Genomic DNA, 24737 nt, shown 5'->3' on the forward strand with positions numbered 1-24737 from the left:
AGGCTACACATGAAGTGTACATAACCAGTAACAATGAATGAGCTCATGCATAATGACTATAAGCAGTAAAGCAGTAAGTGACAGAGTAGTAAGTGCTAGCGTAAACATCAGTAATAATTTGGTGTGAATAACGCGCTACACACTAACAAAACGACAACTGGAACAGGGGACACAGGACAAGCGCATTCCAACTGTCGTTTTGTTAGTGTGTAGCACGTTATTCACACCAAATGTACAACCAACTAGCCCACATTGCTGCCTTGCTTATGCTTATTATCAGTAATAAACCTATGCACAGAACTGCTTGCTACATAATTGAACCCAACCTCTTTGTTAACCCTTTCAGGTGCCACTTGCCATTTCTCCATAATTTTTTTTTTATCTAAATAGTTTATGCAGACCTCAAGAAAGCCAATTAGACAGGTTTGGGATCCAAAACGTCGATGCTTATTTTTTTTATAGGCATCCTGATGCTTGGTGTTATTAAACACCAAGCATCAGGATCTGATTTGTCAAATGAGTAGGTACTTGAGGGGGATCATAATATTTTTTTTTTTGAAGGTGCACATGACACTATAAACATAGAAATAAACTATGAGTGACAAAACCTGTCTACATGAGTATGTTGATAGACGTGCTGCCAAGCTCACTGTTTTCAGAAATACTATTTTGTGCTCTCTGGCCGACATGAAAAAGCACACCAGTTGGAATATGAAGAGCGATAAATTCATACCAAACAAAGAAATTACTGTCAGCTGTAGCACACTCCCAGAAAAACTTGCGAATTCGCAGTGTATGCAGTCGTTTACGTAACACCTGAAAGGGTTAAAGGCTGCAAGCTTCCTTCAGTCCATGACCTCAAGAATGCAATTAACAGCTCCCAGCCTATCTCTGAGCATGTATCTTCTTACTTCCATGTCAGTGGTGAGGAGAAGCAGATGTACTGAGAATATAGAAGATTATGCAAAACAATGGCATAAGTGGTTTGCTTTGTTTTTTCAAGAACATTTACGGTTACTTTAAATATATTTAGAACTTCCTTTTGTACTAGGCTTCTTCCGTGTCACAAGTTAACAATGAATACACTGCCTAATACTGCCTGCCACCTTTTAAAAATCATAAATGAATTGTGCTCTAAGACCACTCCTCTGAGTACCACCTTAAAAACAAATTCCTGCTCCAGTTCCAATTCTTTTAGATCACAAGCAAAAGAAAAGAAATAAAAAAATAGGCAAGGTGAGACAGAAGACATTTGTTTCGCTCATTTCTTTTATGGAACAAGGAGTTATCCAAATGTGAATAGAAAATGAAGTAAAGAAAACAACAAAAAACTCTGTTATACTCTGGCGACCATGAAGTCTTGGTTTGAATAATTAATACAGACAGATACAGACAGTAGCAGACAGATCAAAACAACATAAAATTACCGGGAAGAAAAACGGGTTGTGCTAACGAGCTGAGTAACCTAAACCTAATAAGCTGCGACTCTACTGCCTGCGGGGATGACCATGAACACAAGCCAATGCGACAAAGCACGAGATTCCAGAGAGGCTTGTATGTCACACCACACTACAAGTACTGTCAAATGATGGAGTCATGTGCTTGACAAAGTGCATATATTACTGAGTAGTTAAAAAAAATATTGTGCATGTTTTCAAGGTCGATGTATTGTCTGCTTCAGCTTCAACTGTGACTCGAACACTTCAATGGTGGAGAAAAGCATTTAGCACAGAAATCAATTTCCCCACGTCAATAAAGCAGCCTTGCACACAGCTTTGTATAATTTCTTGGAAGTGATCTGTTTACAAATATTTTGACTGCATCATGCTTATTAGGAACAATGAAGGTACTACGCCTTTTTTCAATCGCCACCCATTTCCTCGCGTGAAATATTTCATCCTGAAATGATAACTACATACAATTTGTGAAGCAGAAAGTTGCGTTTAGTGAACAGCTCGCCTGTCAAATCACAAGCCATCTCTCATACACTGGTGAAAGTGGGCATCTAAAACATGGCCCAGCAGCCTTCTTCGTCATGTCAGACTAGCAGAATGGTATATTGTAGTACTACATTTCAAGGTAATATGAAACAAGTGCTCTTCATAAGAAAGCAAAAATACAAAAGCAGGCTGCTGAGCTGGCTACATGCTTCACACATAGAAGGATTGGTTGCAGTTGCTGAAGCCTTTCTAATGGACCCTGTTAGCACAACACTGCCATGCAGCAACTACTAGTGATGAAGCAGGTGCCCAAACATTGAAATGAAAGTGATTTCTTGGGCACAGAAACAGAGGAGGTGTAGGAAGGACAAAGGCTACCAATGGACTTCCACTCAGAGCATAAGAGGACAAGCAAGAGAGAAAGGAAGAGCTTCAATTTCATGCGGCACATCATGGTGACTTGGAGAATTAGGGGCACGAGCTAAAATCCTGACCTTGACTACACAGTGCAGTGACTGGAGAACTTGTGAGAACATACCTTGTTGCAGCACCTTTTACAAGAGCAGAGAAAGTAGTATTGGCTTGACAACTCCTGCATCCTCACTTCCTTTGGAGCCATCACATCAATGTAGCTTACTCTGATCTGCACAATAAAAATGACTGGTATTAAAATTATTACAATCACACCAGAAATGGTTGGAGAGAGTAAATGTGTTTCAATTCATTAAACAAAATAAAAAAAGAAAGGAGAAGATATTTAATAAATTAGCTGCAAACCCTCAAACAAAACATTTCAATAACAATAATAATATGATGATGATGATGAATTTTTATGCCACAAGGGCCTCTATGGCCAAAGAGCTCCATGGCACAAGGTATTTTCGACTACTCAAGGTGGGGTCAAAGACCCATTTTTCCAAGCATTTCACCCCAGATAAGCCGAGCAACAGGCCAGGGAAAAGCTTGTACCCACTGTATCACCAGTGGGTACCCAGTGGGTACCCAGCGACACTGGGGATCGAAACCCGCACCTCCCACATGCAAGGCGGATGCTCAACCACTAGGCTACCGCTGCGGTATAATAATAATAACATACACAAAATACAAATATCAGTGAATGGGCATGCATTATAAAAAATTAAAACAACTTCAAAAGTGAATACACATATGGCGCAAAAAAAAAATGATGGATGATAGAGCGTGGTTTGACCAAATGTGAATTAGGCGCAGTAGCACTTCAGTTTTCACTTCGGTTTCAGTTTCAAGTCTCGGTTTGCAAGGTTCTCTATTTTACATTCATAGAGTGCTCGTAGTCCTCACAACACTCTTGGCGCAGTGGTGCAGTGGTTAAGCGATGTACCACTGCCCTGCGTTGGAAGGAGCTGCCACCACCAATGGGGCTTGCAAGAACCAGGTTGCTCTTACAAGAGCAATAACCTCTCGTGACCAATCATTAATTAAACTGCCACCTGCCACGGTGGGCAGTTTGCCCACAATCCAGTGGGCAGGTTGTGGTGACATCATAAGGTCACATGAGCCAGGGGCCCACCTGCCACCTAGGGGGGGGGTCACCTAGGTTACTCAAGGTCAAGCAGGCGTCAGACAACCATCACCAAAATCATCGAGTGCAGGCTTAAGTGCTAACGCACTTTGCATAGTTGGACATAAAGCCTGCCTGCAGGTTGTCCACAACACGGTGGGCAGGTTGCCACCTGCCAGAGGCTTCAGACAGACAACGGGGAAATCGACAAGTGCAGGCTTAAGTACTAACGCACTGAAAACCTTGGAGGCCTTCTTAACCACATTATTAAAGAAGAAAATTTGATGGCATTTAGGTTGCCGGCTATGTACAGTGTATACAATGAGTCTAATGTTCGAGATTTTCGTGCCAAAACTCTAGATGGAACTGGTTCCACTGCCCTTATGTAGTATGCATAAGTCACCACCTAGAATGTTCCAGAACTTTCCATCAGATTACCTTATGAGATTACACTGCTCCGACTCACCAATCCACCTTAATCCATTTTCTTGGGTGGGCCTACTTCCAAAATTAGAGGTCCTTTGGAATTTTTCGGGGTGGGTCAACACCCAAATTTTGGGGGGCCTCAGATTTTGAAATTTGGCAGTGCCTTATGATCAGTGTTGTAGGCGTTACCTACAAAAAGTAACAAAATATGTTACTCATTACGCTATAAAAAAAGGAAAGCGTTACTGCCCTATATTACCTACAAAAAAGTTAATGCGTTATCGTTACCGAAAAACAGTACCTCACGTTACTTTGCCGTTACTCCATGGCCATTAATTTTAATTAGCCTTCGAATTAAGAACTTACGATAACAATTTTGTAAAGCTCACATTTCACATAAAACTTCTAGCTCAAACAAGATTTTACGCAAAATCCTGATTTAACGAGAATACTTTGCACAAATGTGCAGCAGCTTAGCAATGTACAGTGGCCTAAAGTTGCCTGTAGGGTTACATGTGATGGCTTGTAACTCTGTGGCACATGGTGAAGCCATTTTCTGAATGTGACATTAAACACAAAATGACACTTCATCATCCATTCTAACTTCATAAAAAAACATTGCTGAACTCTCAACAAATTTAAGGTAATTCCGAAAAATTTGATGCTCCAAAATGCTTGGCATGCTTCCACTCTTCAGAGAGTTGTGTGTGTGAGTGGTTTAAGAAAGAGAGGTCGGTGAAAGCAAGTGTGTGAATGCGTGCGTGTTCCTGAGCCTATTTCATGCTTAATGCATCTATTTTGTCTTTTTTTTTTTAGTTGGGTGCGTCGTCAAGGGCAGGTGTTTTCTGGCATGCATGCGAGCTGCAACAAGAGGCTTCGAGAGCACCTGTACATTTTGTTTATTTACAACATCACTTAAGGTGCTCTGCGCTTTTTTTTTTTAAATAAAGGGGGTGGAGTGGGTCACAACTGGAAGAAAAAGTAACTAGTAATGTGACACCGCACGTTACCGAAAAATGTTAACGTAAGTACATTACCCGTTACACTTCCGAAATGGTAACGAGTACGTTACTAAGTTATCAGAAAAAGTAACGCGTTACCGGTAACGCCGTTACTTGTAACATGTTACCGCCAACACTGCTTATGATTGGTCCACTGGTGGTCACGCAGTGTTGACGACGTAACGACCCTCTCAATGGCATTCACAGATCGTGGGCAGTCCTCACACCACTACTGGCTCAGTGGTGCAGTGGTTAAGCGCTACGCCACTGCCCTGGAGGGAGGCTGTTTCAAACACAGCCACCAGTGGGGCTTGCGAGAACCAGGTTGCTCTTTCTGAGGTCCCTTTACGGGACCTCATGTGCAGCGCCACAGTGGGCAGGTGGCAACTGCATTGAATTTGGCAGTGGTGAGCAGCTTGCTCACTGTCCGGTGGGCAGGCTACCACCTGTCACAGTGCGCAGGTTGTGACAATGTCACAGGGTCACGTGACCTGTCACGATCAATGTGGGAATTTAGTGGGGAATTTCAAATTTGGCAGTGCTCTCTGACTGGTCAATCAGGGTCACGTGACACTGAAGACGCCATCAGGGAATTGGCTAATCAGGGAATTAGTTACAGAGAAACCGCAAATTTCTTGAGCAACGACAGCCTAAATGTTATAGCATTAGAAAAGCACCACTATATAGAAAGGTGGAAAATAAAACTAAATAAAATTAAAGTGCCTTAATCAAAAACTTGAGGGGGCACTTAAGCTCTGCCTTAGTGTGCAATCAGCCTGGGGTCCCCTCTACGTATCACTTTGCAGACATGCACGCTGTTCTTTCTTTCACCATCATATAGCACTTAAACTACCCCTAAGAGTGCAATGCAACAGCATTAGAGATCCCTCCCATGCAAGCACTCCTTCTCTGTCGCCTAGGTTCTGCCTACATGCCCATATATGTGGAATTGGTCATTCCCTACTTCACATTCATAAATCACGGGGAGTCATCATGCAACACATGGTGTAGTGGTACAAAGATAAAGCAATGCACCACTGTCCTGTGATGGCAGGTGCAACCACCAGTGGGGCTTATTTATTTATTACCTCAAAGACACCGGGTATGGGGTATTACGAGAGATGGGCATGACAGGCTACAAGATGATGGCCTCAATCTTTTTTTTGAATTCGACGGAGTTGGCAAGGTGTATGGCTTCCGGCAGCAGATCGTTCCAGTCTCGAGATGATTTGACAAAAAAATATCGGAAATGAGATGTAGTCCTTGCAGGGGGAGGGTACACTGCTTTGTTGTGGTCAATGCGGCTGGAGGAGAGATGATGTGCTGCTGATATGATTGATGCTCCTAAAGGTGAATGGTAAAACTTATGGAACAGGCATAATCGAGATATTTTTCTTCTCGCTTCAAGATTAGGCAAGAAAACTCAGGATTTCAGAGAAGACACACTAGTATAATATGAGTTATCACAATAAATGAAGCAGATAGAGTGATTTTGTATTTTTTCAAGCGTCAGTGAGAGGTTTGACTGATGAGGGTCCCATACTGCTGAAGCAAATTCTAATTTAGGTCAGACGAAAGTTTGGTAAGCTAATAATCAGATAGAAGAGGTAGCAAAACGAAGATTGCGACGTAGAAAGCCAAGGGTGTGGTTAGCATCATTAGCGATGCTTTAGTAGTAGTTTTAGTAGTAAACGTTTGTGCGGTACTTTATTGAAGGCGTTTTCAAAGTCAAGGAAGAGCTTGTCAACAGAAATGTTTAAGTCAAGATGCGAACTAAGGTCACTGATAAAAAAAAAAGAGGCTAGTTGGGAATCACATTAAAGTCCTTTTAAGAAACCATGTTGGTTAGGGTGAAAAAAGTTGACTGAGACTAGAAATTTGATGATGTGAGAATAAATAACATGTTACGTTAGTTTTGAGCAAATGCTTGTGAGGGAAACACGATTAGCAATGTTCGTTACATGTGAAGTCCATGTTAGGGTATGAGTTATTAAAGTAATTACAGGCAAGAATGGAAGACACTTCAGAACCAAAAAGAGCATATTTAGAGCAAATGTGTGATTGCCTACGATGAAAAGAAGTCATATATTTTTTAGCAATATTAAGGGACATAAACCAATGCTTGCACCACGTTTCAATTCGGGTTAGATCTTGCTGAAGGGTGTCGGCGTCAGTGCTTGTAGAAATCGGGCGGTAAATAATGCAATCATCGGCAAATAGTCAAATGTTAGAGGTAAAGTTGGAAGTAAGGCCATTAATGTAAATGAGAAAAAGCAAGGGTCCGAGCACTGTGCCTTGAGGAGCACCTGAAGTAACCGGAGAACGGGGATGGCAATTTTTAGCATAGACAAATTTCTCTCTGTTCAATAAAATTTTTGAAGCCACTTCATTATCAAATGATTAAGGTTTAGACGTGAGAGTTTTAGTAGTAATCTTTTGTGCAGTACTTTATTGAAGGCGCTTTCAAAGTTAAGGAAGAGTTTGTCAATATAAATGTTTAAGTCAAGATGCGGACTAAGGTCATTGATAAAAAAAAGGCTAGTTGGGAATCACATTAATGTCCTTTTAAGAAACCATGTTGGTTAGGGTGAAAAAAGTTGACAGACTAGAATTTTGATGATGTGAGAATAAATAACAAGTTACATTAGTTTTGAGCAAATGCTTGTGAGGGAAACAGGATGGTAGTTTTTACATAAAAAAGATGAACCTTTTTTGGAGACCGAGACGATCTTACCTATTTTCCAATCTTGTGGAAGCACACCTGATGATAAAGACTTTTGAAAAAAGTGTTACAAGATGACAATAACAATGTTTTTGGCAATTTTTAGGACTTTTGAGTTTAAGCCATCAATACCAGACGAAGATGACGCTTTGAATGATTCGATTAGTTTCATAATTCCACTAGGATCAAACAAATGTCTGGCACAGGTAGGTAATCAAAGACAGGAAAGTATGGCAATTGGGCGTCAGGCTCTTCAGTAAAAACTGAGCAAAAAGGATTAAGAGTGCTACAGACAACATGTTTCGGCACAAGAATGTTGTCATCGTTGTGTAATGTTAGAGGTTTGTGGCGCGTAGGGTTAATAGTTTTCCAAAATTTGTTAGGGTTGGTGCGTAGTATAGACAGTAATACCGATTAAAGACTCAAGATGCTCTTCCCAAGCAACCTCTCACGACCAATCATTGATTTAATTGTCACTTGCCATGGTGGGCAGGCTGTGACGATGTCACAAGGCCATGTGATCTAGGTGACAGGTGGCCCACCTGCTTTCCTCAACATGCCAATGCCAACGATGCCAAGGTTGCTGCTGAACGGCACCCTTGAAGCTATTGCGTTAAAATCTGTGCACATATCAGCACTGCACTGAATGCTGTCACTAGGTGGAAATTCACATGCACCTTAAAGTGCCAACAACAGCTTGTAGCCTTCAGTGCATAAGGAATGGCAAGAGGACAAGGAAAACTGAATATCCTGAGCAGCAATTTTTTTTTGTGCTGCTATCGAACTTCGATATAACGAACCTGGATATTATGAATTATTGGCCATATCTCTTAAATATTTTGAGCAAACACATGCAATTTTTACTTTACATATAAATGCGGCAAATGTTTTTTGTGGCGCTTTTACCACGTACCAATGTTCTTATATCGCAGTTGCCAACAGTGCTACGGAAGATACAGCGGCGTGGAGGGTGGGTAGTCAGGTGATCAGTTCGCATTTAAGCCTCTCTTGCCTGTCGACAGTCCCTCGGAAGTAGCGGCGTCGAGGCTGTAGGGCTGCAGCCTTGCAGTAACCATTATGCACTCGTGCCGGCTGTCACGGGAGTGGTGAAAACGACGATAGCTTTTGTAGTCACATACCGTTTGCCACATGGCATGGCTATACGCAGGGAAGCCACCCTAGCTGGCACTTGGCCTGCCACCGCTGTGTGCTGGCGGAGAAACCAACCTGGCGCTAGGTTTTTAGCGACCTTAGGGATTGCCGCCAGTGCCTTCGAAATGGTGCTAAAACTTTAATAAAGGGCACCCCGTTTCTTTATGGCGTCATTGGCCGTGAGCAAAAAATCCCGAAAAAATACCCGAAAAATCCCCAAAGGAGCAACCTAGGAAGGACAGAGGGTGGGGCACCTAGGTTACGTGACCTTGTGACTTCATCACAACCTACCCACCAAACAGTGAGAAAACTGCCCACCGTGACAGGTGGCAATTAAATTAATGATTGGTCTTGAGAGGTTACTCGGGAAGAGCAACCTGGGTCTCACAAACCCCACCAATGGCAACACCTGCCATCACAGTGCAGTGGCACATCGCTTAACCACTGCACCGTCCGTGCCAGCAGTAGTATGAGGACTCCCAGGCAGCTATGAATGTAGAGAATGACCATTTCTGTATATATGGGCATTAATCCATTAACGCTATCATGTCATATCCTTAAGGCGGAGCTTAAGTGTCCCCTTTAGTTTTTATTTTAAGCATTTTGACTATATCAAATTGAATTACGATTTTTTACCTGTTCACTATAATGAGGTTCAAATGTAATTCCAAACATAACAGATCGTAGCAACTCAGTGACTGCAGTGAGTACGAAAAACATTGCTGCAAAAAAAAAAAAAAACTATGCAAAAAATATCAAGTGACAAGTGGTACTGAGTCAAAAATCCCGCATGAGCAACTTTTAGTCAGGAAAGTTTGATCCTAATGCATGCCTCATACATGACAAATCAGCAAAGTGCATCTGCATTGAGTGCTCTAAGAAATTATGATGAGGTTCAACACATGCAACTCTGGACATTTTTCTGACATTGTCACACGTGACGACACCTGAATTTAACACACTGACCCAGAAAATACCATTCATTGTGAATTTTTCGCTATGAAGATTCATGAAAGAGTGCAGCAGTCCCCACAGTATTAGCAAGAAAATGGCAGTGTACTTTCTTTGGCAAAAGAGGACATGCCAAAACTGCCATTTGGAGGAATAAAAGACCATAACTGCTCAGTGGTGCACAACAATTTGCTGACCAAAAGCTATAAAAAAATGGCTGTGATTTCGCTCTGGTTAAACCTGGAGTGACGCAATAGCTACAACTGGCCGAGTGGAACTCGCTCAGTCGAATTGCAAAGTCAGGCCTTCGCCGCTTCATTTCGCTGGGCGTTCCTTCTTCATCTTCGTCCCACTTGACACGGCGCATGCGCACAGCTGTTGCAGCTCGGTTTCACCGGCACCGTGCCGCCGGCAGCAGCAGCTGCTCTGCACCACGTGACCAACCATGTGGCTGGACGTGACCAACTGCGTAACCAACCACGGCCACGGTGGCCATGCTGAAGGCTCGAAGAGGTGGCGTAGTGTAGCTATCGCTACAAAAGCTGCAAGAACAACAGCCAAGGACCCCAATGTGGGGGTATCACCTTGCACCGTGACCATGTGTCCGCGCACAAGGCCAGCATCATTTACAAAGGTTAAAGTTTTGAAGGTTTGGTTTATCGGGTTTGACATTCCAAAGCGACTCAGGCTATGAGGGACGCCGTAGTGAAGCTCTCCGGAAATTTCGACCACCTGGGGTTCTTTAACGTGCACCGACATTGCACAGTGCACGGGCCTCTAGAATTTTGCCTCCATCGAAATTCGACTGTCGCGGCCGGGATCGAACCCGCATCTTTCGGGTCAGCAGCCGAGCGCCATAACCACTGAGCCAAAACGGCAGCTGGTTTTGACTTATCCATTTTTTTAAGTAAGTAAGTAAGTAAGTAACTTTATTTCCAGGAAGTAATACAATTAATTCCTGCAGGTGGCGTAAGGCTAAAGGCTCGGAAGCCTGACGAGGCCTTAGCCCCCAATTGTGTACAGCCTGCAGCAGCAGAATCACATTTTCTTTACATAAAACACTTACGCGGTTACAATAGCACACCTTATAATACATCTTATCTAGCCCTGAGTGATTATTTCCCGTTTCCTACATTTAACTGCAAGTTCAATATGAGGCTCTCAAGCCATGAAAAAAATGACCGGAAAGAGTGCTTTCAAAAATAGTTTGCAAGAATTCAAAAGTGCAAAGAATGTCATTGCAAATAGAGATGTGATGATCGAAAAGAGTGTATGCTCCTTAATTTTTGTGTACATCAAAACTTTCACAGTGCCCCTTACATAAAGACTAAGTAAGAACGAGAGCATAAAGCCGACGTTAAAGTAATTAGAATGTGTTTTTAAATTTTGAACAGAGGTCAAACCATGAAAGCCTTGTCGAAATTTGGAAATGATGCACATCAGCCAACCTAACATAACATCTTCTGGTAAATTGCTTCGGAATATTTCTGCAAACTTTTCCTAAACCTCACTGATTTAATGTCTTCTTAAAGATATTTTCTTACCAGGTTATCACAAGCACTCAGTAGGAACAAACTGGTGGATGTACCAAGATAAAGTGTCTTAACTGATCATCATCTTATCCCTCTTCGACGTGTGTACTCCAATACCCATGCTCCATGGTATAACAGATATTTAAAACAATTTTCCAACAAAAAGAAAATACTTTTTTGAACTGCTAAGTGTTCATTAAAACCTGCCCATTGGACAGCATACAAGGCAGCTGCTTCGGCTTATTAACGAGCACTGAAGTCTACTAAATAATCCACCTTCTTTAAAGTAACCCTCCTGAACATTCTGGACTAATCCAAAATGCTTCGGGAACATAATAAAACCTGGAAACACCAATAAAGTGTAGTTACTGCACCCACCGGCGAACCTGCTCCCAACCACCTCTGTGCTACTATACTAAATGATACTTTCGTTAAGTCATTTCTTTATTCATTCTGTTATCCAACGTCTTGATCTCCAACTGCGCAATCATTTTGCGATGGATCCCACCATGTTCGACTTGCAAGGCATCATACCTATTATCGATTTGAAACTAACATCTTCTAGCGGAATTATTGGTATAAATGGCAGGTTTATATGGAATGCTAAAGAGTATAGTTCTATCGTCATGAAATGCATATGTTCACAATCGTATCACCATGGTGTACTACTGAAGACTGGAAGACTGCTGTGGTCATATTAGTACATAAAGCCGGAGATAAACATAATCCATCTAACCACTGACCCATACCTTTGAGATCAATAGCTTGCAAAATAATGGTACATATATTTACACATCTTGATTTTTTTTTGGAGGCTAACAATTTCTTCTAACAGAGCATGGGTTCCAAAAGTTCTCTTGCAACATTCAACTATCTTCCTTCACTTACGACTTGCATATCTATTTGGAGTCCGCTTTTTCATCTTGACTGTATATTTCTTGACTTTGCTACAGCATCCGATAAAGTTAATAACTCATTGCTATTACATAAACTAAGTGTGCTGAACATTAACCCTGCAGTTCTGAACTGGATCCATGGATTTCCTTCTTGTGTTGAATTTGTCAGCATTAATGATGCTGATTCCTATACTGTACCACTTGGTTCTGGGGTTCCGCAAGGATCAGTACTTGGCCCCCTTAACATTTTTTTTTATCTTCTATATTGCTGTGAATTGCCGTTCCCCTCTGTAATTTACTCTGTATCTTGAGAGTAAAATAAATAAATAAATATCTCTTGCCAAGGAGCATGCCTGGAGGAGAAGTGGGGAAGGGGAGGGCGAATGAAAAAAAGAGTTCCAACAGGTCCCCAGCTCCTCACCACCGGCACACTGAAAACTCAGCGCCTACGACTAGAGCTCTTCATTTTTCCGGCAAAACCCGGTTTTACCCAATTATTGCACCCCAAACACATTTCTTAAAAATCTGGCTAAACCGATTTCTCCCAGAAAATGCCCCTTCTAAGAACACGCAAGGGCAAGGGAATGAGTTGTTCATTAAGAAATACGTATATATAAAAATGCATAAAGAATGTTCACTTTTCTGAAAAAGCTAAAGACACTACACGAAAAGTAGCGGATATTCCGTGCTTATTTCAAAAGAACGTTTGTTAAACTGGTTATCTCAAACCTCTTTTAAAGCTTGTTATTCATGACGTTAATTTGGCTTAATTTGAGGATATGTTCAAAAGTGACTTTTAGAAACGAAAGGCCAATACGCGTGTACTGACCAGGCATTTATTAGGCATCACGTATACAGCGTTACTGACGCTATGTCCTGCTCCAGGGCTCTTGCGCATTTAAAATAGCCTCTTTGATGTTTAATGACTGCTTTCGCAGGGTATACAAGACAGGCAGGTTTTGCATGCACAAGAAGTGCTGAGTAGGAGATAAAAGTTTCAGGGCGAAATAATTTAACTGATAGAGAAAAAATCTAACTTGGTGAGAAGTTTTTTTCCAGTGCAACCTGTTAGTTCCATGTTGTCTGTGAAATTTTGAGCAAAATAATAGGACATATTTGTGTTTCGCACAACAACTAACGTCTTTTACTGCAAAAAAAGGACCTGAAAAAATCCAAAATAAGTAAAATTTTTGCTGAATAACCCAACTCGTACCCGAAATTGAATGAAAAAAATATTTCCTACTTTTACCTGCCCGAATTCTACAAAGAAATAAAACCCGAAAACGAATGGCCCTAGGTATAATTAGTCCTCTGTCCCAGGGAAAAGGCAGCAGTGTCTTCGATGCAAAAGCAGCATACTCCATCGTGCAATGAAAGGCCTCAATGGTGATATGATGATGCAAAGCGATGGACCCTTTGCAAAACTCTGGAAGTCAGTTTCTCTGCATTGTGCAAAGCCCTTCACCATGGCAGCCAAACCAATTTTGGGAGCAAAATTAGGGTGCAGCGCTCGAGACATCTACTGTCGGATTAATGCCGTAACCCTTTCCTGCATGCTTCTGCCCTTGATTGCAGTCACGATAAAGGGATTAAGCTCCCAAGCCATTGCTTTGGAGGCACAATTCCCCCTCCCCACTGCAGTCACAAAGGCAGCAGTGTAAAAATAGTGCTAGTCAGTGCATGCACAGCATAAGGCTCGGAACAGAACTCTTTAGCACTGCACCCAACTTCTCCCCGTAAGACGGTCTGCATCACCAAGGTAAAGGGGTTTTTGCTGTGCAGGAAAGCTGACTTAACGAGCTTTACAAAGGGACTCTAGAGCACAAATTATGTGTTCGAGGTTATTTCGCACACTGCATGCCAGGCACATTGGAGCCTTTAACCAGTTAATATGAAAGAGAACGGTTAGTTCAACCCATGTTTAGGCAAATTTTGTGAAGAAAAGTGTGATCACACTTGTCAAGGCAACACAGCATGCAAAAGTCACAATTTAGATGATAATGGTGAAAAGGCCTGTTGTGCACTGCATTCAGACTTGCAAGTAACGAGTCGCAAGTAATTGGTTACTTGTAATAAATTACATTTTCTTCAAATTTTGTAATGCGCGGATTACTTTTTGTAAGGTGTAATGTTCTCGGTAACACAATTATTTTTTTCAGTACTCGTTTAATTGTAACCTGCAGCACTCTCCTTCCAAAAACAAGTTGTAACCAGTGGAATAACTTCGAGAACCTAAACTCGGTGGCCAACACTAATGTAGGACAAAGTTTTCTTGCTTTAAAGAAGCCACACGTGCCTGGATGTCCGCACATGCAAGCCCGAGCAGCCTGCATTTGACCAGCTCCGTGTTTTGCACTTCGCATTTCGTATATCACCACGACAGCACAATGGAATGTCATGTTTAGCGCACTTGGGCTTTGTCCGCTCAGAGCACAAAAAACAGTGACATGCGGTGCTTAGCGTAACTTTGGGGTGGCGCGGAACTTCTTTGTATGTTAAAGTAACCCAATTCCCTTCAGGGCATACACAGAATATTCTTCAGTGTTTTTCATGTTCACAAGAAAACGTAAAAAAAGATACCGAAAAAAAACTTAAAAACAAGTGAAATTACCAACGTATGCACTGCAACAGACTACAGATCAAGCAACCTGTAATAAAGTCGAACCTGCATATACCGAACTTGCAAAATAACGCCTATGAATTAGATATAACGTGCAATTCAATATGTATCTGTTCGTGCTGACATAGATTAAATTTCGTCTTGATGGCTGCTTTCGACTGTGCGAGACAAATGCTGATCTAATATACTGTTGTGTGTTCAAATTAACCGGTTACGGCGAATAAGATAGAGGAAATTTCATCTAGTTTTCCTTCTGCATTATGAAAGTGGAGGTAGGTTGAATTTCTTGAGCATTTTAGTTACAGAACTGGTAGAAATATACTTGTGCAAGATTAACCGTGCTGCTTTTCTCTGAACCTTTTCAATTCTGTCTACTATCTGTCATTTTTTTAGTCTCGCACGACACTCCCTTACTCTAATATGGGACAGACAAGTGTTAAATATGCAGCTAATTTATTTGTTCTAGACAGAGTTTCAACTTTCGCCTTGGGTAGCACAGGTTTTTTTTTTTTTTAGCTGAGGATGATATGTTGTTTATATGAATTTTCAGTTGAGGTTATTCAATGAGGTGATTCCTATGTATTTGAAGTGATTTGCATGGCTTATGAGCTTACCACCTATCTCATATCTTTTTTTTTTTTCGAAGATGGTACCAAAATCATCATTTAGTACACCTGCTGCTATCTGTCGGCAAACCAAGAAAATGCTTTGGATGAGTCCAACTCTCCCCTCCCTAAACCGGACACAGAGTGCCAGAAAACACATGACCAGCTGGACTCGCCATGTGGTAGAAATGACAGTCTGCTTATGACGAGCCTGGCTATCCAAGTCCACTAGGGGCTTAACGTACCAGTCACAACAGCCGAACCCACATATAACGAACTCTAAAAAAAAAATGCCTACGAGTTCGATATAACGTGTAATTTGACATAAAAGTACCAGTAAATTTAAGAACAAACACACTGAGATGGAAAAAATGTATTTCTATGAGAGCCACTTACCATGTGCAGATTACAGGATGAAATACAGTTAAACCTGATAGTAACGAACCTCCATATAGTGAATTCCTCGATGTAACGAAGTTTTTAAATTCCCCAACGCTACCCCATTGAAACGCGTGTATTTGAGACCTCCATGTAACAAACGTGATGTGTCGGTTGACCTTGATATAACGAACTCACTATGCCGACTATCGCTTAGCTTGTGCTGAGTTCTGAAATTTGACAGAAGAGTTTCACGTTGATAAAGCAGCAACTGACATGAGAAGAACGTTAACGAGAGACCACAGTTGAGACAACGCGTCATGCTCCAGCACCATTGGAGCATCTCTGTTTCTTTCACTTTTGAAACGCGATACCACGTGGCATTACAACAGTTCCATGCTTAGAAGGAGCGAAAAATGATGGGGCATAGCAAAAACGAAATGTCACGAGCAGTGTGCGCTCATTGCCGCCACACGGTTGCTCGTATGATTTTGGTGCCAATAGCTCTCGCGCATCGGGAGTGGGGACGGCGGAGAGCGCCAGCGACACAAGGCGAAGAGTCCGTTTCCTGGGGCAACAGCGGCGGGAAGACCGAGAAAGGAAATATACAGGAAGAAGCATGTGCCTCCGCGGCGGCGCCACAGTGCACGCTCTCTGCAGTAGTGACTTTAAGCAGAGGTGCCCCCGCCTCTCCCACCCTCCCCACCCCACCATAGCGGCATTGTGCAAGCCGCGGCGGAGATGGCGGTGGCTGCTGCGGCAGTCGCGCTATCAGCGTAATTGTGGAACATATCTCCGTGTTTATATGACTTCGAGTAATGGGGTTTTCTGTTAACATTTTCATGGTGATTTCACCTACATTTATTTCTTATTTTGGTTTCCGTTCTGCATTGCCCTTTTGGGCCCACTCGTGAAAACTGCATGTAACGAAAACCTGGATGTAACGAAAAATCCCACTTTTTTCAACTTCATTATATCTAGGTTTAACAGTAGTCGTGTTTTTTTTATTTTTTATGTTTTTTTATCCTCACTGCCTCAGAGAGAACACATTTATGTTATCAACGGACTCTGAACAGCTGAGACCGCAGCATTTTATTGACATGCAATAGCAATGAACCATGCTGAGTGCACGGAGCACGTCGAAGCGCGTGGGCACAGGTTCTCTCAAGTGCTCGTCACAATTCGCATCAGTGGTGTCATGGTTATCTGCGATGTCGGCAATGATGTCTTTGTCTGCAAGCTCTCCCGCGGTCTCAACCTCATCATCTGTGGATACAAAGTTGCTTACGGCTGCCCATCACAAATAGCACCAGGAAATTCAGACAACTGGTTCCACAAATCACCAAGACTCATGATATCTTCGTGAAGCTCACCCAACAAAGAATTTGCTGAGCCTTCTCTGGGAAAGCAGAGACCAGAGTGTCTTAAGCAGTTCTGTATAGTTTTGTTTTTGACATCACTCCATGACTCACTCAGTGTAGGCAGGGTGCCTAAGAGGTCAATTTATGGGTCTCTTCCAGTCCTCAGGTTCTGTAGAAGCAGTTCAATAAGACGTTTCCTACAACCTATCTTCATCACACGGATTATCCCCTCATTCAAGGGTTGAAGTACCAATATAGTGTATGGCGATACAAAGCGAAGTGCAATGTTGCTGAAACTAGCACTTGCTGAAACTAGCACAGCCATTGCCTATGATGAAGCAGACGTCATCCTGGCCAACCAGGTCGTTGTTCCAAGACTTCAGCCACTTGGCAAAAAGTTCGTAGGTCATCCATGCTCTTCGATTGTACCTGTAGCTCACCGGAACCAAAAGCGCATTCTGCAAGCATCTGCATGACTTGCTTTTTGTGATCACAAATGGTCGAAGCTTCGTCCATCCATCCATGTTGGTGGCAAGCAACTTCAAATTTTTTCTCACCTCGTTTAACTTGCTTGGTAATTTCCAGTGTCATAAAAAAAGGGAGGTTCAGCCATTTCGCGGCTAAACAATAAAGCCATGCAAAATTGTCGATGGCAGCACAACGCACCGTACATACGAACTGTGTGACAAAGCGGGCACAACTGGTGCAAAGCGCTAAAAACACATATTTTAGTTAACTGGGTATAGGCCCACCATCCATGTCATGGAAAATTCACATCATTGGTTTGCACACAGCACTCAGCACCGTAGCACCAATAGCAACCACAGGTCCATGCAGAAAAGCTATCCTCTGGAGGTGTGCTGTGAGAAAGCCAACTTCTCAAGTTGACTGGAGTTGTTTGAAGTTTGATTTACCGGATATGACAGCTAATTTTTGTATGATGCAGCCGTATATTTTCTAGCTATACATTTTCCAACACACTGATGTTGTAGCTTTACGGTGCTCAGAAATTATTTGATATAAAGAATAATTCGATCTAACTGAGTTGAATATAATCAGGTTCAACTGTAGCAATCGAATACTTGTCTGTAAATGTTCAGTTATTCTACGCAGGCTGTACTTGACCCCTGAAATCAGTAACATTTCAGATGAAGTACTTGTAATTGTAATCTTTACTTATTTTCTGTAACGTGTGAATGACTGTACAGACGACGAGAATTGGCCGTAAAGCTTCATGCAAGTGTACAGTCATTCACACACCTCTCTAGAGCGCTCAATCGGTGCACCAAGGAGCACACTGGCGTTGTTTACAAGTGACCTAGGGTTTGAGACAGACCTTATCGTGCATGCACATTCCTATGAATTGTATAAGTCCTCATGTCTTTAAAAGCTATATCAGGACCACCAGGCAGTGGCGACAGTCATAAACACACAACCCGACGCGCTTTTCAAGCACTCTGAACAGGTGCGTGGATGACGGTACAGCTGGAAGCAATATGAGAGGGAACATGGGAGCGCGTGGCCTCTACACTTCCCAAAGTGCTGCCACTGACAGACAACGAGAATGGATTGCGCCAGGGGCATGTTAGGAAAGAGCAGCCAGCCATGTTTAATTTGTATAAGACTTTACTGCCGATTCTCATCATATGTCGGTGGCAGCACTTTGCGATGCGCGGAGGCCACGCGCTCCCATGTTCCCACTCATATTGATTCCAGCTGTACAAGACCAACTGTATTACTGTTATGGCCTCGGAACAGCAGAAGCAAGCCTTGCCTCATCGCTTGGAGAAAAGAGGATACGAATAAGTACAGCTGAGTCAGTGTGCACCATTATACTAGAACCTTGATCATACAAATCTCACAAGGTCACGACAAATATTCTTATCATTCAAAACAAACAAAATTCATAAGCGGAATTTATACAAATCTGTTTTTGGCTGACAGGGTTTACTTATGGCCGCTTGCCACCGCTGACTCACAATGTCGGCACTATGTAGGTCACGCACCACCGCTTACTGCTCGTGGCATCGGCAATGCACGGGCCTTGCAGCACCGCTCACTACTCGCAGTGCGCATCGCACGAATGGTGATCTCGGCATCAGCGATGTGCGCAGTAAGTACTTGGTGCGGTCATGGCTAGCGTGTTTGTATCATCCACAGTGGGGTAGGCAGCTGTTCATAACATCCGAATTTCTAATCGCTGCACATAGTGCACTCTGGCCAGGGCATTTCACGAATCAGTATCATCCCTAAATTCGTTTTAACAGAGATCATATCACTGAGATTCTACTGTAGTGCAATTCACAAGCTTTGGTACACAGGCAGTAAGTGCCAATAACTGCTGCGCTAGTTAGCTGCCTCAGAATGTGAATAAAAGCTGCATGTAAAGTAGCCAGTTCAGTAGCAGCAGCAAGTTTCTTGTGGCTGAGCTTCACCAATGTTGTGGTCTTCATGGAAAGAATCCATAGGTCTATGGGGAAAGATGCACTAGACATGATACAGTCATTAGTGTATATTTGGTAGCAGGTACTGCAGTCACTAGAAACATGTTTAAGGGCAAAGCAAATTATAGGTGGCCCAGGGGTCCTTACTTTTCTAACAGTTAGCATTTAGGGGATCCCCCAGCACTTTCCTAGTAATATATCTCCTTGTTTGGTATAAATATCTTTAATACAGATGCCCAGAAAAAGCAATTACATCTGAGTGGGGAATCACATTGAAGAACTACTGGGGCCAGGTGCAGTACCTTTCAATTACTGTTGGAAGAGGAGCTGAAAGGACGTGTGTGCTGTTGCTCCATGGTTGAAGCATGCTCTCTTGCAAAGCGCGCACTTGATGCCAAGGTCTCATGTGTGCCCTTACGTCTACGTCAATAAAAAAAAAATGCAAGTGAAACTTACACCTTCAACACTGTCGCAACTGATGTTTTCTGCAGCTCTTAAGAGCAGTTTGTGGCCTTCGTAAACTGCATGTGCATTTGGGACACAGGAATGGTCAAGGATTGATGGACTGCAAACACAGAAAACAAGTAAAACAAAAAGAAGGCTTCAGAAGTTTACTGACAAAAGCCTTAAAGAAAGAGCCACAAATTGGGTAGTACAGGCACGCGGTAATCAAGTTATGATGGCAAACCACATTAAATAGAAAATTTCTGCTGGCAGTTCACTAAATAATTCAGCTTCCTAACTGTCAATGAGCTAAAAAGCAATCATTTGTGTTTACATGCACTTTTCACAAAATGCAATTCCACTTTTTGATCATGCCACATGCAGCCTATTGATGACTACAAAACATGCTTGTTTTATAATATCTTAAAAACCAGTCTTTCCCTTTTCTTTTCTTTTTATTCATTTCCAATACCCTCAATCGCCGAAGCATTGTAGAGGGGAGTGGGGTTTAAATGGTATTACATGCAAAGAGAATGAATACGTACACGGCGACATCTGCTAGAGCAGTGAACATTTGCAAGGCATCTTAGTCCAAGAGTAGCAAGTTGTATACAGAAAACTTTAGGAAAAACAGTATTAATAACCAAACTGCGACAACATTAGAGTAAACAATAACAAACCATTAAAAGGTATGACAAAATATTAGCAACAAACACCTAAGAATTAAAAAATGTAGATAACAAAACAGACAGTTCAAACTGGTTCTTTCACAAGTACAAAAACATAACTTCATCTGATACATAACTTCAATCTCTCTGAAACCTTTGTGCTCTATACATGCCAACAACAGTCGAAGAGATAATTGTGGAGGAATGCTTGGCTTCAGCATTTGGTTGCAGTTTTCTTGATGCTGCTTCACATGTTTACAAGTTTATGTGCATTTGGTTAGAGAGTTATAAATTAGGGCCTCTACTAGCCAAGACTGTCAAATTTTGTGCAATTTTAGAATGTATGGCAGCTAGAGCTGTACTGAATCGACCAATCCGGCAAGTCTGTTGAGCACCGGCTTGACAGTTAACACATTCAACTAGGATCCCAGTCTTAGTTAAATTCATGCAATGCCATTCAACTGCCACTCAGTTTAACTACTGGTCAACTGAACTGCATAGAATAACGGCTGTTACACAGACGTTTTCTAACTGCATGTCGCTTTGGTGCATGAGAGCCAGAACGCAAGTATTTTTGAGCACATGATCACAGCTCAATGAACCCATGTCACTATGATCACTTTCTGATTTTCTCTCAATTCCAAAACCTTGAAGTCATTAGTCAATATCAGCTGCTATGCTTCGATTTTATCAGACTCTCAATTCCAAACCTCTGAAGTCATTAGTCAATAGCAGCTGCTGTGATTTAATTTTGTCAGAATATATACCCTATTTACACGATTGTAAGTTGGCCCATTTTTTTTTAATTTGAAGATCAGAAGTGGGGGGGTTGATTTACAATCGAAACCAAACCATGGAGCCATAAATAAAGGCGAGCCAAATGATATATTGGGGATGATACAGTGTGGTTGTATTTTTGCTGCGCGGCTCTGTCGCATCGCTCTTGGTGCTGGCCTTGAGCAGCTGCTATGTCAACGTGCAGAGCCGGCACATCCTCCCCGCACTCGGCGGCTGACGGTGGCTGTCAATAAGCAGCAAACTGGCGCTCCCCTCCCCACACATGGCTGCAGACTGCGGCTACTGATATGCAGCGGTGGCCCAATAACGCTGCCGCGTTCTACTTTTAAAGGAGAAGCTTAAGCGCCCTGAGAGTGGAGAGCGCTAGATTCAAGACAAGGGAACAACACCAAATAAGAACACCATGAGACAGGAGTGCTGGTGTCTCGTGGTGTTCCTATGTGGTGTTGTTCCCTTGTCTTGAATCTAGCACTCCCCAGTCTCAGTATGCACGACCGACTAGCCCCCCTACAAAGCTTTACTAAGTGCCCTCCAAGTTTTTTTTTACTTTCAATTGCGCACTCGGTGCTCAAGGGAGTGGCGATAGTTGATGGAAGGGCGGCATCACCAATTGGGACAGCAGTGGTGCCAGGAATGTCGGTAGCTGAAGGAAGAGCCGACGCCGCTCTCGTGTATTTTCTCTCAGGCTCCAAGTTTTTAATGTAGTGCTTCGTCAATCATCATTTGTGCTCCGGATCCGGTATGTGTCCGGCACTCGTTCATGGCTACATTCAAGATGGCTGTCATTCTTTACGCTGAAGAAACGAACAACTGCGTGTCGAGCCACAAGTTCGACGTTCACAACGGGTGATACAGGAGTGGCAGCTGCAGCAACGCAAAATTTTCAGCTGTTTCACACGATGTCGTGGTGCGGCTGTTTGCGAAGTGCGGGATTTCGCTGCACGACGACATTGGAACGATGTGCTGGGGAACCGCAGCAGCGATCACGACGGCAGTGCTAGTGTGGACGAGTAGTACAGTGACTAATACATTTCCGTTTTGGAACATGCCCGCGGGCACACCCGCGCGCTCGTACGCGCCCATTTGTGCACGCGGCTGCTGGATAATGCTATCGCATTCTACTGTTAAAGGCCAAGCTTAAACGACCTCCAAGTTTGTTTTTTTTTTTCTTACATGCGACATGGGAAGGTCGACTTACATTCGAATCGACTTACAATCTTGTAAATACGGTACTTACACCCACAGGAATTACTTTGGCTAATCATAGGAACTTTGGTAAGCAAGAAACTTAGCTTGTCTTACTAATCACAACCATGCTACAATTTGTGTTTGCTTCTAAATTAAATCCCCAGAGAAATAAAGAAAAACTATTATTGCAACATTATATGCAAAGGCAAACTTGCCCAAGATACAATCCAGTTCCAATACAAGAATGCTCCTCATCACAGATGCAGTAGCTGTTAATAACCATCATTATATGCAAAGGCAAACTTACCCAAGATACAATCCAGTTCCAACAGAAGAAAGTTCCGCATTACAGATGCAGTAGCTGTTAATAACCATCTGAAATGGATAATTTAAATAAGAATACTAACTTTTTAGTCACATTACAAGACTTAAAATGGCTGATGAGGGAGGCTCCTCAAGACACGATTGCAGCTATCAGTAATTATGAGCTATCCTAGATTACAGTACACTTTTCCTGCAGTGAATTTTATGTTTACATCTACTCTCGATGACGAGATAGTCTGTGAATTTTTCTAGATACCTGCATCTGTGATGTTTTTAGGCACAGAAGAGGCTTCACATCATCTAGTCCGGTAATGATAAAGAGAAAAGTAACTGGGAGCTCTGCATTGTCACTATTGTTTTCAGATGCTTCGTGCCATCGCATTTATGCAGTGAGCAGAAGATACTCTGGAAGCTTACTGCCATTGCTCTTCTGCTCTTCCTGTCGTGTGCCCCCAGTCTCGGCCTGCCTGGATGTTCACGCACTTCATAATTTTGCCAGCTCATACGTTAGCACACCTTCTGTTGTTTGCTAAAAGTATCGTGTGATCAGAAATTGACAAAATTATAAACATGCTTGCTGAGAAAATGTATAATCTGGGAACGTATTAACCAGAGAGAAAAACAGTGTAACTCTATGTAACACCTTATTGCCCAGTTTTGAGCATAACAACCAGGAAATTGTTCAAACTGGGAACACACAAAGTTCTACTGTAATCGCTTAATGTCTGGCCATGTCTATCACTAAAACCTGGTATCAATTCCAATGAAGATGCCCTCAAATGCATATAAACTTCTGTTGCTGCAAAGAAAAAAAAAATGTTTCATCTGAGGTACAACATTCATTATTTTTGCCCTTCATACATGCATAAAAAAAATCTAGAAAAGCCAGTCATGCTAGACCTGTCCAGTGAACCTGTGAAAGAAACTGTGAAAGAAAAGTTATCATAAAAAGCAGAGCCTATAAGCAACAAAAAACTCCCATAAAAATTGTAATCACTAGATATGCATGCCAATGGTGGTAGAAGCACTGCTCTCAGCCGATGGGGTAACGAGACACACATCTTACACAACACAAGTTCTTCCAAAATGTTTTGCCTATAATTAGCAAAGAGGGCTTCTTTATAAAACTATGCACAGCAGTTATATTTTGTAATTAAGAACAAGGCTAGTTACCAAACTTTTGTGAGCTTTCTGTTTAGTATGATCAGTACTTACGAGAATAACAAATATTCCAAACTAGTGGCATAAATAATGTGGTAGCTCATATATCAATGTTGTATCTTTATTTACTTGTTAAGTAAATGTCCTGGTTCTGTGTCATGCAATATTAGATGCAACTGTGCCAACTGCACACTATGCTACACCATGCTTTGGAACAGAGGACTAATGGTAAGGAAAACTGCTGCACTTACAACTAATCTGAAACAGCACAACATTCTTATCGTCATCTCAAGTCCATCTTATCGCCACCCCAGTGCTACCAAGGATAGCATTTAGATAATTTTCACATTAAATGGCCACAGTTCAAGAGAGCATTACCAGTTAATCAAAACTTTAGTAATATATGCAGAGCCAGCAAACATCCCCCTCCACAGGAAATACAGCCAACCAGATTCCAACAATCTTTGCCCCAGAAATGCACATAGGTTGTGAACAATTGAGAAGTCCCATTCTCACTGACCATTAATTTAGATACCATTAACCAATAGCATGTTCTGTCATTATGTGCCTCATTCATATGCTAACT

General features: G+C 42.2%; 1 protein-coding gene across 2 annotated transcripts in view; it reads right to left on the reverse strand.

Annotated features, from left to right (window-relative positions):
* The window catches only part of LOC144114554 (histone-lysine N-methyltransferase SMYD3-like), a 56787-nt gene that overhangs the window by 22814 nt on the left and 9236 nt on the right, over positions 1-24737 (reverse strand). For both annotated transcript variants that reach the window (XM_077648372.1, XM_077648373.1), the window contains exons 6-8: positions 22974-23041; positions 20025-20133; positions 2479-2583 (exon numbers count right to left, since the gene is read on the reverse strand). In XM_077648372.1, coding sequence (XP_077504498.1) covers positions 2479-2583; positions 20025-20133; positions 22974-23041 — 282 coding nt within the window. The remainder of the gene's footprint in view (positions 1-2478; positions 2584-20024; positions 20134-22973; positions 23042-24737) is intronic.

Source organism: Amblyomma americanum, chromosome 1, assembly GCF_052857255.1.
Source record: "Amblyomma americanum isolate KBUSLIRL-KWMA chromosome 1, ASM5285725v1, whole genome shotgun sequence".
In the NCBI taxonomy this organism is placed as follows: Eukaryota; Metazoa; Arthropoda; class Arachnida; order Ixodida; family Ixodidae; genus Amblyomma; species Amblyomma americanum.